Source organism: Saimiri boliviensis, chromosome 1 (assembly GCF_048565385.1).
Source record: "Saimiri boliviensis isolate mSaiBol1 chromosome 1, mSaiBol1.pri, whole genome shotgun sequence".
Taxonomy (NCBI): domain Eukaryota; kingdom Metazoa; phylum Chordata; class Mammalia; order Primates; family Cebidae; genus Saimiri; species Saimiri boliviensis.
In genome coordinates, this window is record NC_133449.1 from 73,857,562 (window position 1) to 73,877,387 (window position 19,826).

At 40.0% G+C, this 19,826-nt stretch overlaps 1 protein-coding gene across 1 annotated transcript in view; it reads left to right on the forward strand.

Annotated features, from left to right (window-relative positions):
- LOC141584052 (uncharacterized) overlaps positions 1-19,826 on the forward strand; it is a 74,272-nt gene that overhangs the window by 44,438 nt on the left and 10,008 nt on the right. The window contains exon 2 of the mRNA XM_074396817.1: positions 8,098-8,940. Within this exon, the coding sequence (XP_074252918.1) occupies positions 8,098-8,940 (843 nt within the window). The remainder of the gene's footprint in view (positions 1-8,097; positions 8,941-19,826) is intronic.

The following is a 19,826-nucleotide window of genomic DNA, read 5'->3' on the forward strand; positions in this document are numbered from 1 at the left end:
AAAATCCTGCCCTGGAAATATTTACAATTTAGTTCATTAGACAAATTCTCTGCAGAATAGATAACCAAATACTGTATAAAGCAACATAAAGCAAAAATATGATAGCATGGCCGGGCACGGTGGCTCATGCCTGTCATCTCAGCACTCTGGGAGGCCGAGGTGGGCAGATCACGAGGTCAAGAGATTGAGACCATCCTGACAAACATGGTGAAACCCCGTCTCTACTAAAAATACAGAAATTAGCGGGGCATGGTGGCATATGCATGTAGTCCCAGCTACTCGGGAGGCTGAGGCAGGAGAATCCCTTGAACCCAGGAGGCAGAGGTTGTAGTGAGCTGAGATTATGCCACTGCACTCCAGCCTGGCAAGAGTGAGACTCCATCTTAAAAAAAACATGATAGCAGGACTAACAAAATGGTATATATAACTACCTTTCTGGGGAAATGGTCCAATTTGAAAACAGTCTTACATTTGTCAAGATATGCCCATATCTCTGATTGCCGTGCTCCTCTGGTCTACTCAGCAATGTATTCACTATTTTCCTATAGGAACATGACTCCTGTGTTTTCCATTCAAAATATTTATTGAACTCAGCTTTTACTAGGCATGACACAGACATGTACCAGATATGCTGCGTGGCTGACTCCTGCTCCAGCAGGAAGTATATAAAAGGCTTCATGTTTGAAGTAGGAATTATTTGTTTCATGTGCTCTTTTGTTGTGTCTTGGGTTGCGTTTTTCAGTTTGGTTGAGAATTCACAGTTTTATCTTGGCCCCTAGATCTTATTTGTCCAGTTTCTGACCTGCCAATGTTCTTACTCTCTGTGTGTGTGTATATATATATATATATATATATATATATATATATATGCATAATTTTTTTTTGAGACGATGTCTTACTATGTTGTCCAAGGTAGAGTGCAGTGGTGCGATCTTGGCTCACTGCAACTTTCACCTCCCAGGTTCAAGTGATTCTCCTGCCTCAGCCTCCCAAGTAGCTGGAACTACAGGCATGTGACACCATGTCCAGCTAATTATTTTTCTGTAGTTTAGTAGAGATGGGGCTTCACTCTGTTGGCCAGGCTAGTCTTGAACTCTTGACCTCATGATCTTCCTGCCTCGACCTCCTAAAGTGCTAGGATTACAGGCTTGAGCCACCATGCCCACCTATATATATGATTTTAAAAAATTCTTTTAAGAGATGAGGTCTCACTGATTGCCCAGGCTGGTCTCAAACACCTGGGCTCACGTGATCCTCCCACCCTGGTCTCCCAAAATGCTGGGATTACAGGTATAAGCCACCAAACCTGTTTTTGACTTACCAATTTTTATACCTTCTGACCCTGATCTTACTTGCATCCCATTGGTTTAAAAGGACTTTTGAGATCTTGTGGCTTCTTATGCCTCACCTCAACCACCTCATTTATAGTCAAATCTTGCCCCTTCCCGTTTTGTGGGTTTCATTAATGTAGTTTTCCTAATAATAATGAGATAGTGAACATTATAATAAATAATTATGATAGGTGACATTTTAAAGTATCAACTATGAACTAAGCATTAAATTATGCTACTTAAATACAGTCATCCCTCAGTATCTGAGGACGATTGGTTCAAGGACCACCTCTCCCCTGCAGTTATCAAAATCAGGTATTTGAGCAAGTCTTTTATATTATATGGTGAAGTACTTGCATATAACTTACACACATCCTCCCAGATACTATTTTTTTGGAGATGGAGTTTTGCTTTATCTCCAGGCTAGAGTGCAGTGGCGCGACCTTGGCTCATTGCAACCTCTGTCTCCCAGGTTCAGACGATTCTCGTGCCTCACCCTACTGAGTAGCTGGTATTACAGGCACATGCCACCATGCTCAGCTAATTTTTGTATTTTTAGTAGAGTCGGGGTTTCACCATGTTGGTCGGGATGGTCTCGATCTCCTGACCCTGTAATTCACCCGCCTCAGTCTCCCAAAGTGCTGGGATTACAGGTGTGAGCTACCGTGCCCAACCAAGATACTTAAAGTCATCTCTAGATTACTTATTATGCCTAATGCAATGTAAATGCCATGTAAATAGTTGTTATACTCTATTGTTTCATTGGTTTTTAAATTATTTTAAAATATTTATATATTCAATACACAGTTGGTTGAATCTATGGATGTGGAATCTGCAGATATGGAGGGCTGACTGTGCACTCTAAATGTAATCCTCACAGCACATCTAAGAAGTATGATACTATCATTATCCCCATAATGAACTGAGCTTGAAAGAGCTTAAATAATATACCCAAGGTTACTTAGAACATGGCAAAGCTGAAATACAAACTCAGAGCCCATGAACACCATTATGCAAGAACATGTCTTTTCATACTTGTACCTACTGAACATCATTCAGGGGGAGAACTGAAGCCAACCCCAGCAAAGTTCTCTAAACTCTCAAGGCCTCTATGTCTAATAATGATCTTCCTAATGTTATTCATTTATCATGTTATTAATTTTTCCAAGCTCAAGTTGGAGATAACATTTGCAATACTATCCATTCTGTTTTTCTAAGGCGTTGATATTAGTTGGTTTCAAATGGCCTTAGATACAGGTGGACACACACATGTACATGAACTCTGGACCCAGGATGAAGACGTAGCAGTTGAAAGGTTAGCAGTGCCAACTTGGACTTCTAACAGATCAAGATCAAAATAAAAAGAGATGAGAGAAAGATGGGGAACAAAGAAAGAAAACTAACAAGTGTTTATTGGGTATTTCATGTTATCAGTTACTGTGTTAAAATGCTCATTTAATCCTTACAAGTCTATTCTTAGTCTCATGGGAGAAAAATAAAGTTTAAAGAGATTATTGTCCCTCTTTGTAGATGAACAAACTATGAGTTAGAGACTGAGAATAAGGTCACATAGCTAAAGTTTAAGGCCCAAGGTTGGCCAAACTCCAATATGTGTGGTATTAATTACAGGCTTGAGGGTAACCCTCCATGATTGCTACCATCACAGGCAACCATGATTGTTCACACTTTGTGTAATCCCCTGTGCTTGAGTGTGAGTGAAACTTGTGACCTCCTTGTAAACCACAGACTATAGAAAATATGCTAGGATATCACTCCATTTGGCTAGCAGATTCACTTTAGAGACTTTAAAGATACTCCCCACTGGCTGATGAAGTAAGCAGCTGTGTTAGCAAAACCCACAGGATGAGGAACTGCAGGTTGGCTCTAAAACCTGAGGGCAGGCTTGACCAGCAAGGAGCCAGGGCTCTCAGTCTGTAAATGCAAGAAAATGAATGCTGCCAACAACGTGAAGGACATTAGAAGCAATTATTTCTCAGTCAAGCTTTCAGATGAGAATAGAGACTGATGGATGGTTTGACTGCAGCTTTGTGACATGGTAGCTAAATATTTTCTTCCTGATTACTTTTTTTTGAGAGAAATAAAAGAATCTTAACTTCTATCAATTTCTTAATTTTTTAGTAATTTCTTATATTACCTGTGAAGAAATATCAAAACTCAGTTTCAGTTTAGGGTCATATTGTTATAAATTATCATTTATTTTTTATATACTGTATATTAACTATATAAAAATTATAAAACAATTTAAATTATAAAAGACATAATTATATATTAACATATATTTATAACATTTAAAAATAGCTCTAATATGATGCATAAAACAATTCAGGACATTGGATAGAAAACCCAAACCCTAATGAAACAATTATCAGCTTGACACCTGCAGTTCATGAGTGCATATAAATTTTGCTTATTAAAGATAACTTATTTATACTAAATACAGAATATAATTACACATATTTAGCTGTAGAGTAGGTTAAGAACTTAGATGGGTTTCCATTTGATAGATTCAAGGTTTGCTATCACAAAAAAAAGAAGCTAGTGTTTCTATCTTACTAAATTGCAAAACGGTTTTTCTACTTGTTCTATCAATGGCCGCTTTCCCCTCTGTATTTATATTGGCATATGAATGTATAGTATCTATCAAATAAATCATTAGAAAGGCAGTGTTCCAGCTGGGCATGGTGGCTCATGCCTGTAATCCCAGCACTTTGGGAGGCCAAGACAAGCAGATCATGAGGTCAGGAGTTCAAGACCAGCCTGGCCAACATGGTGAAACCCTATCTCTACTAAAAATACAAAAAGTAGTTGGGCATGATGGCAGGCACCTGTGATCCCAGCTACTTGGGAGGCTGAGGCAGGAGAATCGTTTGAACCCAGGAGGTGGAGATTGCAGTGAGCCAAGACTGTGCCATTGCACTCCAGCCAGGGCAACAGGGTGAGACTCCATCTCAAAAAAAAAAAAAAAAAAAAAAAAAAGGCAGTATTCAGTGATCAATCGAGTAGATAAGTTAACCTTAGTACTACCACACACACAAATATGCACAGAATACATAGTAAACCTAAGAATAGGCGTTTTATAGGTGTTATGGCATAGAAAATTTGCCATTTTCCCTCTAATTAGAATAAATAACTTTGATGAACTATCACCTTTCACGTGATTGGTGGGTAACAGCTATAATAAATATGCAAACTACAGTGTTAGTGACATGGTAGCTAAATATTTTCTGCTTGATTACTTTTTTAGAGGGAAATAATAGAATTTTAACTTCTATCAATCCATTAATTTTTTATTAATTTCTTAATTTTCTATCATCTGTGCTTTCTGCAAATGAACACTAATAATATATCTATACCTATTTATTTGTGATTTGGCTTTTAGTTCTCATACTGAAATTATTAAAATAACAGCAAGTGAACATACTAATTAATTTGAAATTTATCTAGCTTTAAATGAAATTGCTTGCCCAATTTATACCCTGAAAAAATTTCGCAAACTTGATCATCAGCATTTACTTTTCTTTTTCTTTTCTTTTTTTTTTTTTTTGAGACAGAGTTTCACTCTTGTTACCCAGGCTGGAGTGCAATGGCGCGATCTCGGCTCACCACAACCTCCGCCTCCTGGGTTCAAGCAATTCTCCTGCCTCAACCTCTTGAGTAGCTGGGATTACAGGCACGTGCCACCATGCCCAGCTAATGTTTTGTATTTTTAGTAGAGACGGGGTTTCACCTTGTTGACCAGGATGGTCTCGATCTCTTGACCTCGTGATCCACCCGCCTCGGCCTCCCAAAGTGCTGGGATTACAGGCTGAGCCACCGCGCCCAGCCAGCATTTACTTTTCTGTTTAGATTCAAGATTATGAATTGTTCTGTGGGAAAGTAAAAGTAAACATGGAGCTGGGTCCCTTAAAGAACTAAGCACAATACTCAATGTGTATTTTCTTCTTATGGTATGTTACCAACAGATGGATAATATGGAAGCAAACCAGACTGTCTTGTTCTAGTGTCTGAGAGACACCTGATGGCTATCATTTAATCCAAGTGTCAGCTTGGAATCTTTTCTGGAACAAGGCGGGGTATAAACACAAATACTTTTCTAAAGGCCAAACCAGCCAGGTTTAAGGAAGTTTTTGAACTGTTTTTGACTTCCTGAGGCAGGTCAAAATATAGGAACTTGCTAAATCCAGTTCTTAATAAAATCTATGAACTGATTCTAGACGTAAAGAAAAATTATTTTTCTTTCCGGCCTTAGATAAAACTTGTTAATATGTCTCTTAATATTTTCACAGTATAAACACATCTTTTTTAATTAAAAAATTTTAAATTGACAAAAATTACATATATTTATAGGATCCAATACGATGTTTTGATATCTGTACACACTGTGGAATAACTAAATCAAGTTAATTAACATATCCTTCACCTCACCTACTTTTTTTTTTTTTTTTTTTTTGAGATAGAGTCTCTGTCACCAAGCCACAGAGTGCAGCAGCTCGATCTCAGCTCACTGCAACCCTCACCTCCCTGGTTCAAGAGATTCTCCTGCCTCAGCCTCTGGAGCAGCTGGGACTACAGGTGTGTGCCACCATGCCCAGCTAAATTTTCTATTTTTAGTAGAGACAGGGTTTCACAATGTTGGCCAGGCTGGTCTCAAACTCCTGACCTCAGGTGATCCAACTGCCTTGGCCTCCCAAAGTGCTAGGGGTACAGGTGTGAGCCACCTTGCCCAGCCCTTCTTTTTTTAAGAGATGGTTTTTGGCTATGTTGTCCAGGCTGGACTCAAACTGGTAGTCTCAAGGGATTCTTTCACTTCAGCTTAGACTACAAGTGTGGGCCACTGTACCCAGCTTATTTTTTTAAGGTGAGAACATTTAAAATGTACTCTTAGCCAGGTGCAGTGACTCACGCCTGTAATCCCAACACTTTGGGAAGCCGAGGAGGGTGGATGATGAGGTCAGGAGTTCAAGACCAGCCTGGCCAACATGGTGAAACCTCATCTCTACTAAAAATACAAAAATTAGCTGGGTGAGGTGGTGAGACCCTGTAGTCACAGCTGCTCCGGAGGCTGAAGCAGGAGAATCGCTTGAACCTGGGAGGCAGAGGTTGCTGTGAGCCGAGATTGTGCCACTGCACTCCAGCCTGGGTGACAGAGTGAGACTCTGTCACAAACAAACAAACAAAAAGTACTCTTTTAGCTATTCTTTTTTTTTTTTTTTTTTTTTGAGATGGAGTGTTGCTCTTGCTGCTCAGGCTGGAACAATGGCGCTATCTCGGCTCACCGCAACCTCCGCCTCCCAGGTTCAAGTGATTCTCCTGCCTCAGCCTCCCAAGTAGCTAGGATTACAGGCATGCACCACATCCAGCTAATTTTGTATTTTTAGTGGAGATGGGGGTTTCTCCACATTGGTCAGGCTGGTTTCGAACTCCAGAACTCAGAGGATCCACCAGCCTCGGCCTCCCAAAGTGCTGGAATTACAGGGGTGAGCCACCACACTCGGCCACTATTCTGAAATATTAAATACATTGTTATTAACTATGGTCATCATGCTGTGCAATAGATCACTAAAATTTATTCCTCCTGAGACTCTATACCCTTTGGCCAGTATTTCCCCTTTCCTTATCACCCTTTGGTAACCACCATTCTACTCTGCTTCTATGTAAACTCATTTGGTGTTACAAGCAATCAGTGATTTAAGAGAACTTCATTATTTTATAGTTAAATTTATTTTATATTGAGGAATGATTTTCTCACCTTATTTATTACATAATTGTAGAGGATTGAATTTAGAGAAATATAATCCAAGACTTTTCTCTCACCTAGTTTTGATATTTCCTTACTTTTTGTCTTCTTCCTCCAACTTCAGCTCTTTGATGGGTAAAATATTATTTCATAAAAGTTACGTTTGCAGTTTACAAAGTGACTTCTTAGAAGTGAAACTTGCATCAACTTTTTTTTCCAACTCCCAACTGTAAGAGTTAACATTTTCACTTTTGATTTGTGAAAACATGCTATGTCTTATAAATGCCTGAAATTTATTTTTAGGCAAGAATTTCAAAATTGAATAAAATCTTCCCAAAATTAAGCCACAAGCACTCAAATGATTGAGGACTTTTTTTTTTTTTTTTTTTTTTTTCCTAAAAAGGAAATAATGCTTCCTGCCGCCTTCCCAGGGACTGGGATGCGACCCCTCCAGCATAGCCCTCACCACCCTGAAGACCAAACGACTCAAAAACGTCCCTAAATCACCCGGGACCTATTAAAGCAAATACTTCCATGAGATTCCACCTCTCTCCCACTTCCTTGAAGAAAAAAATATATATGTGTATATTTATATAAAAATAAAAAAATTATATATTAAAACTACATATATGTATATTTATATACTAAGACCTTCCCTTTCTTGTGGATTGTATTTTATTGGTTTAAGGTTGCAAGTCCTCTGAAACCAAGCTGAAATTAGAATTAGAAGGTATTAATTATCATACACACTTCAGTATCTCACTCAAGTAACAGGGATAATTGATTTCAGTGCCTGGGAGGAAGGCCTGGAACCTGGGGAAGGCTTGGAGGAGGACAGGGTGGGGGAAAAGGCCCCAGTGGAGAGAATTGGGTTGTTGGGCTGTGGTGACCTTTAACCTTTGGAAGGGCAATTATTTGGGACCGACTTAAAAGCATTTACTTCGAGTGGGTTGGGGAAAGGTGAAAGCTCGTGGAAGTATTTGCTTTAATAGGTCCCGGGTGATTTAGGGAGGTTTCGAGTCAGTTGGTCTTGGGGCTGGCGAGGGCTACGCTGGAGGGGTCGCGTCCCAGTCCCGGGGAAGGCGGAAGGAGGCATCTGCGTGTTCCTAAAAAGTGGCAGTCGGGGGAAGGGGGGAAGGGTGGTGGGGAAAGTGGAATTCAGCGTGGATTTCTGTCTGAGTGTAGGACTATTAGAGGAGGCGCAGGGGAGCCACGCGGTGCATTCCCCGCCCCGGGAGAACTCCGGCTGCGCTTGCGACCTGCACGCCAGCCCGCGCCGAGGCCCCTTTCCCCAGGAGACAAGCGCTCCCCCCGGCCCGGGCCGCGGCCCTCCCGCCCCGGCGGAGCCGCGCGGTGGATTGTGGGCTGGGGGCTGCGGCGGCCTCCGGCGCTGTCTCCCCGCACCCGACCGGGCCGAGCCGGCCGGGCCGGCGGGGTGAGGGAAAGCAGTGCAGCCGGGAGCAGAAGCGCTAGAGGCAGTGGTCGTGGCGCGGCGGCGGCGGCTCCCCTGGAGGCCGGGGATGTGGGAGAGGCGGTGGCAGCAGCGGCGGAGGCGGCGCTGCGGACCCGGGGGAAACTGCTGGCTGACAGGACACCCGGGAGAGACGTGAGGGAGCCGCCGCTGCCGCCTCTCACCCCCGAGCGGAGCTGGGCTCAAGAGGGCGGCCCTGTGCTCCGCGGGTCGAGTGGCCAGCCGGCGCGGGGCGGGGGCGGGAAGCCGGGCTCGGGCCCGGGCCCGGCCGGGCGCCGGGAGGCGTCGGCCGTGGAGCGGCAGCCTCGGTGCGACGTGGAGGGCTGGAGGCGGCGGCGATGCACTAGGCCTCGCTCAGGGCGGCTGCCCGGGACCCGCAGGTAGGTGTGCCCCGCGGACCCCCGCGCGTCGCGGCCCACTCTCGCCCAGACCTGCTGCTGAGGGAGGGACCGAGACCCCACCCCCTCGCTCTCCTCCCTGGCCCGAAGCGGACAGAGTTTCGGTCGCAACTGACCGGCGCTGAAGCTTCCATTCTCCTCTCCGCCACCTCCTTTTTTCCCTTTTCGCTCTCCCTCGGGGATCGGGGCTGGCAGCCGTGTTCCCTGCCTGCTGTTGGCGATCGCAGACGCCGCTCTAGCCCCTCTCGCCTCTTTCCGGGATCCGGGCTCTGGAACTTCCATCACCCCCTCAGACGCTGCCCCCAAACTTTCCTTTTCTTTTTCCAGCCAGGCCCTTAGTCCTATTGGAGTCTACTGAAATTGTTTAAACATTTATTTGTTTTTCTCTCCGGGGAAGAGAAGCGTAACCAAAGAGTTACTCAGTGTTTTGCATTTCGACAGTGTAGCTTGAAATAATTTGTTCAATAATTAATTTTCAGTTCTGCCTCCTTCCATCTCTGCATAGATAGAAAGGGAGGGCAGGCCCTCCCTGCCGCCTCTGCTCTCCGGTTGTTGACTTAGGAACTTTTGCTTGCCAATTATAATTAGCCGTTTGGTCTGTTCGTGTGTCGAGTTCAAGATGGTATTTTTAGCATTTTGACTGACCTGGGTTGCAAAAAAAAAAATTTTTTTTTTAAATTCTCTTTCAACCAGCTTTATGTTTTGTTTTTTATTGAGGCTCTTACTTTCGAAGAATTAAATTGTTTGGACTGTTTTTGTTTTTAATTGGCTATATTTCTGATTTGTCCTATCAAGGGCAGTCTTAATAGTAAATGCCCTTAAGTAAGTAATACCATGATAAGTTACTTGTTACTGAGAAATGTTACTGTGATAACCTAAACTGGAGATTTTTATGTATATTCACTTTTATAAATTCGAAGGGGAGTTCTAATTGGAAAAAGTATTTTCAGAGCCTAAATGATTTCTAAGCAGTTAAATGATGGAACAGAGGGAATGATGGGATTTGTTTGTTTGACTGTATTTGTAGTGCAGTCAGAATAGGATTTCCTAGGAATGGATGTTAGTTCGTGGCGATTGTCGTCGCTCATGGTGGGTACAAATGATCATTATGTGTAACTGAGAGTTGTTTGGGAGAGTAGATGTTTGCAATCTTGTAATTTGCCTATTTTTAAATTATGTTCTGTTAGCTTAAGAATTGTTACCTGCCAATCTGAGCAGTCTGAGGATCACTTTTAAAATAAATGAAAAATGTTTTAATGGGTTTTTAAAATAATGCATCACAACAAAACTGTAAAGACTGTTTTGTTGTTGATATTGATATATTTTGTTCTTGTCGTATTGTTACTATAGCGTTTGGCTTTCTGAAGTGTTTTTGAAATTAGAATTTAATACTAAAAGTTTACTAGGAAAAGGTGATTACTTTTACATATGCTTATATTTTCTGGAAAGTTAAAATTTATTTCTGGGTAAGATAATTTTTGTGTCAGAATTAAAATCAAATCCTATATAGCCCATGAAATGGCAAACTTTGCAGAATGTGTTCTTCACTTTTTTTTTTTTTTTTTTTTTTTGAGACAGAGTGCCACTCTGTCACACAGGCTGAGTGGGGTGACCTCAGCTCACCGCAGTTTCTGCGTCCTGGGTTCAAGCAATTCTCCTGCCTCAGCCTCCCGAAACTGGGATTACAGGTGCGTGCCACCATACCCGGCTAATTTTTGTATTTTTAGTAGAGACAGGGTTTTACCATGTTGGTCAGTCTAGTCTCAAACTCCTGACCTCATGATCTTCCCACCTCAACTTCCCAAAGGGCTGGGATTACTGGTGTAAGCCACCAAGCCCGGCCCACATTCTTTTTTTTTTTTAATCAACAAAAGTTAATTAAAATTCTTTTTTCCTTCTCTTAGCTTTTTAAAAACTTGCTTTATTGAGGTAAAATTAACATACCACTTGACTTGGCTCCCACCTGTAATCCCAGTACTTCGGGAAGCCTAGACAGGCAGATCACCTGAGGTCAAGAGTCCGAGACCAGCTTGGCCAACATGGTGAAACCCTGTCCCTACTAAAAATACAAAAATAAGCTGAGTGTGGGGGCGGGTGCCTGTCATCCCAGCTACTGGGGAAGCTGAGGCTGGAGAATCACCTGGGAGGTAGAGGTTGCAGTGAGCCGAAATGGTACCACTGCACTGCAGCCTGGGTGAAGAGCGAGACTGTCTCAAAAAAAAAAAAAAAAAAAAAAAAAAGTACAACTCAGTGGTTTTTAGTTTATTTATTTACATGATTGTGCAACCATCACCATAATCTAATTCTAGAACATTTTCATCATTCCCTCAGAAGACCTTGTATCCATTAACTGTTACCCCCCCATTCTCTTCTTCGCATCCCCAGCTTTAAACAACCACTAGTCTACTTTCTGTCTCAATATTGGGCTAATGTGGGCCTTTCATATAAATGTTATTGGCTCATAGGTTCTTGAAAAGTTTTTTCTTTAAAATCAGTGTACACGTTAAAATTTTTTATTTGAGCTAGAGAATAAACAACTGATCACCAGTATTAAAAGCAATGTTGTAAATAACTGATACACTTTTCAGTTGTATTCATCGTAAAGTTAGAGAAAGTAAAAGCATAAATGGCTTCAGTAATCTTAAGAGGTGGTTTGGTCAGCTCGGAGTCAATAAGTAAAAGTTGGAAGGCATTTTTGTCATTGAAAATTAGAATATCAGGGTTGGAAAAGATCTTAAAGGTCATCAGCTTACTTCCTGCTTACCTCACTATTAGTTGGCAGAAACCACATGAGGAAATCTGGAGATTAGAAGCTTGAATCTCAAGGATGCATGGCTCAAGAACCACAGGGTGGCCATGTAAAGCAAGAAATGGGACTTTGGAAGTTAGAATTGTTTAGATTCTTGTGTATATATATGTATTTGACATTTTGCTAGCCGAGTTGAGAAAGAACTGGACATTTCCCCAACTTTGGGGAAAAGTGAGCGACTATATATAGCCATATTGATGAAACCCATGTTATAAAATCCTCTAAAAATGCTTTAAGCTAAAGAAGGATTGCAAATATAATATTTAGGTATCTTCTTGTACTGTTAATGTCTAATTTTTTTAAATCAAATTTTTAAAAAATTATAATTAACAGGGCCAGTTGAAGGTTTCCTTTTTCAAAGATCTAGTGGCCTAACATCTAAAACAATGGCTCTGCAAGGTTGATTTTGACCTACAAGGGAAATTTGGCAGTGTCTAGAGACATTTTTGGTTGTCATAGGTGAAGGAGATGCTATTGGTATTGTTAAATACCCTACAATGCACAGGACATATTGCATCCGCCTCTGCAAGAAATAATTATCTGGTTCAAAATGTCAATGGTACCACTGTAAACCTAGGGTTTGCATGATTTCTGATCAGGGCCTAGTGTTTTTGATTCCTACCAGGGGGAAAATAGTCTCAGTAGGCACTGTTTGGTGAATTAGATTAACACCTTAGGTCCTCTAGCAACTAACTCTTTGCAAGGGGGCGAATTGAGGGAAAAATAAAAGAAAATCTATTTATGATATAATGCAGATATTCTTTTGTATGTTTAGGTTGTCTTCAAATCTGAAAAAAGAAACCCCTTTTTTTCCTAAAAATAGACTTAATTTGCTGCAAATGTGAACTACTATTATGTTTTGAATTGTTGTTGTTGCATAGGTTTTTGAAATTGTAAATAGAATATATTCATATCTTCTTTATCCAGAAGTGATTTTTTTCGTCCTGGTAGCTTCAACTGCCAGGAAAGGACAAGTAAGCTAAGTGTTTTACTTAATTAATTTATGTATGTATGTACATACATTGTACATAAAAATTTAAAGCTTATAATCCAGAAAAATTCCAGAAAAAATTCAAAGCTTATAATCTTTTTTTCCCCTCTGAACTCCACATTTGGCTATTATTTAATGGTGTTTTTTTTCTAGTTTTGTATTTTTTTTGAGATGGAGTCTTGCTCTGTCGCCAGCCAGGCTAATTTTTGTATCTTTAGTAGAGACAGGATTTCACCATGTTGGCCAGGATGGTCTCGCTCTCCTGACCTTGTGACCTGCCCATTTTGGCCTCCCAAAGTGCTGGGATTACAGGCGTGAGCCACTGTGCCCAGCCTATTTAATGTTTTTAACAATCTTAATGTGTTGAAGAAAGAAGGTAATTTGACAGTTTAGATCACTTTTGCTATTTATCGTCTATACCTTATGGATAAGTTACTCGAGTTACTCATTCTTTCTGAGCCTTAATTTTCTCATCTGTAAAATAGGGATATTGATAATCCATGTATTACAAAGCTACTGTAAGAGTTACTAAATGATGTAGTAAGTATTAAGATGCTATGTCAACTATAACATACTGTAGAAGAGTTATTCACTTCAGAAGAATCAAATTAGAAAGGAAAATAGATAATAAGGAAGAGAATAGTGATGGCTGACAGCCTTTCTAGGGAGGAGAGAAGCACTAAATACAAATATTGATAACAAACTAGTACAATAACTAGTATATCACTATAATCTGAAACTCCTTAATATAGAGGCAAACTGACTTCCTTGTATAGCACCTGAGAGTATCACCAGTATAGCACAGTAAAATAATGGGTTATTATAATGGTGAAATTAAGTTATCGAGAAAAGATTACCTTGTTTTCAAATATGCTATTTGAGAAGACTTGAAAATATGTATTTTATTTCAGAGTTAAATTGTTTGGTAGTGACTTATACAAAAAATTTCAGTGAAAAATTTTAAGAGTATGCTACGGTTATTTGGATTAATTACCTTTTTGGGAATAATTCCTTTTGTCTTCCTTTACTATGCCTGACTTCCTGTGTATTTGAAGAATTTTTCTACCAGTGGTAATTGTTCTTCAGATGTGACAATTTAACTGAAGAAATAGGGGTTTTAAGCCTGCTCACCATTGGTAAAATCTCATTTCCTTCCAGATTTCTTTTAAAATTATTTTTCATCTTTTTATGCAAAAAAGTCACTTTGATTTTTCTATATGTCCAGTAGTCCATAGTTATACTGTAGCATTTAGAGTTGAATTAATAGCATGAAATGAATGGGCAAAATGTAGTTTTTTTACAATTTTGCTAACTAGACACCTTTCTTTCACAATCATAAAAATAAGGCTGGAGGTAGTCAAAGGCCAGCTATTCAGTAAGATTTTTCTGGGGGAGTTTGAGGGTAGAATAGTTGTAGATAATATTCAGAGTAAGTAATGTGGTGGTATTGATAGGTATTATATATACGTTATATATATCACATTTACTTAATAACATATTTGACGTATACTCTATACTTAAATCTTCTCCGTTGTCCCGAAAATCTTTATAGCTGTTTCCTCCCTCAAATTCAGGATTCATTCAAGGTTAATGCATTGAATGTCTCTTTGTAAGTTTCCCCCAATCTGGACTAGTCCTACTGCCTTTATCTCTTCTTTAGGTTTGTCCATTGAGAAGTAGAGACCATGAGTCCTGGAGTATGTTCTACATTCTGAATCGGTCTGTTCCTAATGATTAGATTCTAGTAAGACATTTCTGGTGAGACCACCACACAGATGACCTGTATTCCTACTGCTGTATTAGATCACAAGGCACATGATTTCAGACTGTCACTCTATTGGTAATGCAAACTTGATTACTTGGTAAAGGTGGGACTGACAGATGGCTCTACTCTTTAATAAATAATTTATAGAGGATACTTAATGGCCATGTAAATATCCTATTCCCTGGCAACCCTTTAACCAGTGATTTCGGTATCCATTAAGGGTCCTTGCTTGAATCATTTATTATGTTGGAGAATTACAAATGGTGACTTTTCTTTTTCATTCCTTCTACTTTTATTACCTTCATTGACTTTTTCAGGGCATTGAGGTCAGGTGAGATAAATTCTGAATATAGGCCACTCAGTGTAGAAATCAGGTCATTTCTAACCTTTTCTGGAGCCAAGTAAGTGGTGAAGATGGAATACAGCTAAGGAGGTGGACCAAAAAGAGAATAGAGGTTTGCCAATGAAGGGGAGGTGAGAAGTAGTAACTGGAGGAGGTAGGGAGGAGAGAAAGGACCTTCACTTGATGCTTGAACATTTTTGTTTTTGTTTTTGATGGGCTGATGAAGATTAAAGATAGAATCAGGGAATAACTAATAGAACAAGGTCCCAGATGAAGTAGGAAGAGGTAAGATCAAGAGCAGCTGTTGGGGGATTAACTCTGGAAAAGAGTAGACATCTATACTCTATCTCAGAAAGTTAAGAGTTGTATATAGATAAGAATTAGGTACATTTGAATATGGAGGGAAAAATTACATCTGAGAACTTTTTTTTTTTAAAGTGGTTACTTTTTAGCCTAGAATTGTTGGAAATAGGCTAGGGGACTGGAGAGAGATGAGAGGGTAACACAAATTGTGAGGGATGGAGAGAAGTGTTTCAAGAGAAATAAGTGAAACAATTGCTGAGCAGCATCAGAGACTCATCTGAGATTGGAACTCATAAATTTGTAATCAGCATATTTTATGGTTTTCTCTGGCAGTGTTCTGCAACCAAGAGAAAAGCAAAGACAGATTGTACTGAAGATGGATGAGGGAGGAGAGATGCAAGAGAGACGAAATAATGGGGATATAGGCTAAGTAGTGAAGCTAGTAAAATAGAACAGGGCTAAGAGACCCAACCATTGCAGAGGGATGTAAGGGTAATGTCAAGCAGTGATTAATTAAAATTTACTAGTTTATTGTTTTAGGTTATAGTAATCATGAATCCTGTAGTTATTTACTTTTCCCTTGAACTAACATTTAATATTTTTATTTTTGAACTGTTTACTGACTTATTGCAGGTGTTTCTTAGCTATTGGCTTTATTTTCCCTAAAATGAAAATTCCTTGAAAGCATCATATTGTTACTTAATAAGTGTCTAATAGTTTATATATTTGAGACATATTTATTTTTCAATACCTTTCAATAAGTGATTTTAAGATTTACTTGCTAATATTTGGTTGGGACACCAAGAAGTGAATACCAGTATCTAATATGGTTCATTTTGACTGGCAAAAATTTCACTAGTAATACAGTCATATCAGTGGCCCAAAGGAGTAGGAAAACATCCAAGCTATCTTATGTTTTTGTTGGAATTTTTACATGCTAGAGACATATTTTATCTTAGTATAGTTTATTCATATTCCAGGCCTGTGACCCTTAATCAATTTTAATGGCTGCTATAATGTTACAATTCTCTGAGTGCTGGGAAAAAAAAGACACTGCTTTTATTTGGATTAATATCTAGATTTTAAAATTATGTATTTATGAGGATATTTATGATTTTATTCCTGCTAAGGATGTCACATGAAAAGGCATTTGTTTTATAAGCCATTTAAAAATATTTAAATGTAGTATTACAAATTGTTATAATTTTTATTCCTCTAGTCAAAATTATCTCTTAATTGTTCCTTGTCACTAAGTAAAAAGTAAGTAAATAACTTCAGGAAGCTGCATGATTCAGTTTCCTGCAAAGCACGGGGTCTCTCGTAAATGTCATATGAGGATGTAAGGTAAAAGCAAATAAGATTACTACAGCTTTATTCTTATTTTCTGGGTTCCTTTGGCCTCTTCAATACTCCTTTAATGCCCAAGAGGACTATAGAAGTACTTATTTATGCTGGGCACGGTGGCTCACGCCTGTAATCCCAGCACTTTGGGAGGCGAATGCGGGTGGATCAACTGAGGTCAGGAGTTTGAGACCAACCTGACCAACATGGAGAAACCCTGTCTCTATTAAAAATACGAAATTAGACAGGTGTGGTGGTGCATGCCTGTAATCCCAGCTATTTGAGAGGCTAAGGCAGGAGAATCACTTGAACCTGGGAGGTGGAAGCTGTGGTGAACCAAGATTGCGCCATTGCACTCCAGCCTGGGCAACAAGAGTGAAACTCTATCTCAAAAAAAAAAGAAAAAAAAAAGTGCTTATTTATATGACATCCCCAATGTTAATATTTCTTGAGAGTATGTTTAAATTATACCTTCAATACTGAGATTTTTGTGAGCAATAATGTATGTGATATGCATTTTAAAAATTTTAAGGTCTTTACAAATTATTAAACTAGATTTTGTCAAATGATAAATCTTAAATAGTATAGAAGTATATTGCTATTTGTGTATAGGTTGTATGAAAAACTTATTGTGCCGTTTACCAGAAATGGACTCTTAAATTCCAAAAATGTTGTGGAAAGTACTTAGAATATGAGATATTTCAGGTATTTTGTAGACAAACAGCAAGAAATCAACTGAAGGATGAGATTAAAGAGGAGCAAGAAAGGTGGTGGAGAAAGGAGAGGGCAGAGTTTTTATAATGGTAACATAAACTCCTGAGTTCTATCAAACTGATCTTTGGTAGGATATTACAGTATGGCTGTTTTAATTTTTCTTGCATGTTATCAGTACTTCTAAATTTGGGGAAATGAAATTTGCGATTTTTTGTTTGCTTTTAAAAATAGCAGTCAAGTATGGATTTTTAAAAAAATAAATCTGTTGGGAGCGGTGGTTCACACTTCTATCCCAGCACTTTGGGAGGGCAAGGCGGGTGGATCATGAGGTCGGGAGATCCAGACCATCCTGACCAACATGGTGAAACCTGTCTCTACTAAAATACAGAAAATTAGCTGGCCATGGTGGCGGGCACCTGTAGTCCCAGCTACCTGGGAGGCAGAAGCACGAGAATCACTTGAACCCAGGAGGCGGAGATTGCAGTGAGCCGAAATCGTGCCACTGCGCTTCAGCCTGGTGACAGAGCAAGACTCCGACTCAATAAAAAAAAATTTTTAAGCCCAAAATTGTATCAAAATTATGTCAGAAAAGCTCTGTCCAGCTCCATTTGTAAAAAGGAATTCCCTTTTTCCATGTTTTCTCAAATTATAAATAGATATATTTTTTTGTAAAGTTCATTTATAAGGCAATTATATGGGGCCGGGCACAGTGGCTCACGCCTGTAATCCCAGCACTCTGAGAGGCCGAGGCGGGTGGATCACCTGAGGTCAGGAGTTTGACATTTGAGAACAGCCTGGCCAACATGGTGAAACCCTGTCGCTACTGAAAATACAAAAATTACCCAGGCGAGGTGACAGGTGCTTGTAGTCCTAGTTACTTGGGAGGCTGAGGTTGGAGAATCGAATGAACCCAGAAGGTGGAGGTTGCAGTGAGCTGAGATCGTGCCACTGTACTCCAGCCTGGGCAACAGAGTGAGACTCTGTCTCAAAAAAACAAAAACAAACAAAAAAAGAAAATGTATAGTATCTTTTTCCTTTTGGAATAGTCCTGGTCTTACACAATTGTCATAATTACATGTTAATTATTTCTGTCGAACATAAGTAATAGTTATGAGAGTAAATGTTACTGGTTCAGTCATTGATCTGATAAGGAAACAAAGATAGAAAAGGAAAGCAGTGGGAGCCTGAAATGGGTGGGAAGGAGTAGTAAAATAATTTAAAATTTTTTTATTAGTGCAGAGACAGAGATACAGAATTTAGAATCAGAAAATCTGGATTCAAATCCTCTCTTCTCAGTTAACTAGCTAAATGGTCTGAAATCAAAGCTGAAAGTACGCAATTATGCACTGAATTGTGTTCACTTATTTGACTGTATAGTCAGATATTAGTGATGATGCAGTTCTTCCTCTTGTCTTTCCATGTTTTTCTTCCCTGTCATCCATCCATCCTTCTTTCATTGATAACATATTTTCACTGTGCTCTTGATCAAGCACTTCAGAACCTTCAGAACCTTTAGTCCCATCTGATTTCCACTCATCCTTCCACTCACACATTGGGCACAGAAATAAGGTATGAGGTAACTTTTCCAGGTCAGCCTGCTTGTTTTCTCACTGTTGACTGACAAAGTCCTGTCTTTCTCAAGGTGTGGCATAAACCTAAGGTTTCTTATAGTCCCTGGGCTTGATATTCTTTCTCACTTCACCTCTCCTCTTCTCATCCCCTCTCACTCTATTCCTGTGTGCATGTAACTGCCCTTACTCTGCCCATCTCCTTTCTCTACCACATTTTCTTTTTCTTTCTCTTGTTCTCTTTTTTTTTGAGATGGAGTCTCTGTCACCCAGGCTGGAGTCCAGTGGTGCAATCTCGGTTCACTGCAACCTCTGCTTCCCAGGTGCAAGCAATTCTCCTGCCTCAGCCACCTGAGTAGCTGGGATTACAGGTGTATGCCACCATGCCTGGCTAATTTTTGTATCTTTAGTAGAGACAGGGTTTCACCATATTGGTCAGGCTGGTCTCAAACTCCTGACCTCATGATCCGCCTGCCTCAGCCTCCCAAAGTGCTGGGATTACAGGCATGAGCCACTGTACCTGGCTGCTTCTTCTTTTTTTTTTTTGGCATGTAGTCTGGCTCTTGCCTAGGCTGGAGTGCAATGGTGCTATCTTGGCTCACTGCAACCTCTGCCTCCCAGGTTCAAGTGACTCTCGTGCCTCACCCTCCCTAGTAGCTGGGATTACAGGTGCCTGCCACCACACCTGGCTAATTTTTTGTATTTTCTGTAGAGACAGGGTTTCACCATGTTGGCCAGGCTGGTCTTCAACTCCTGACCTCAGGTGATCTGCCTGCTTTGGCCTCCCTGGGATTACAGGTGTGAGCCACCATGCTCAGCCTCTTGTTCCTCTTTAATCTCACCCTTCTTGCTGTTTGCGTGCAAATATGCTCAGGTCACTCATAGCCTAAAAGATTCTTGCTCAACTCTTGGTCTTCTTCATTTTTTCCTTTTACCACCAAAGAGATGTTGATATTGTTGCCTTTATTACTTAATCACTTACCTCTTACCCTCAGTGGGATAGCTTCTTCCCTAACCATTATCCTGACACTGTT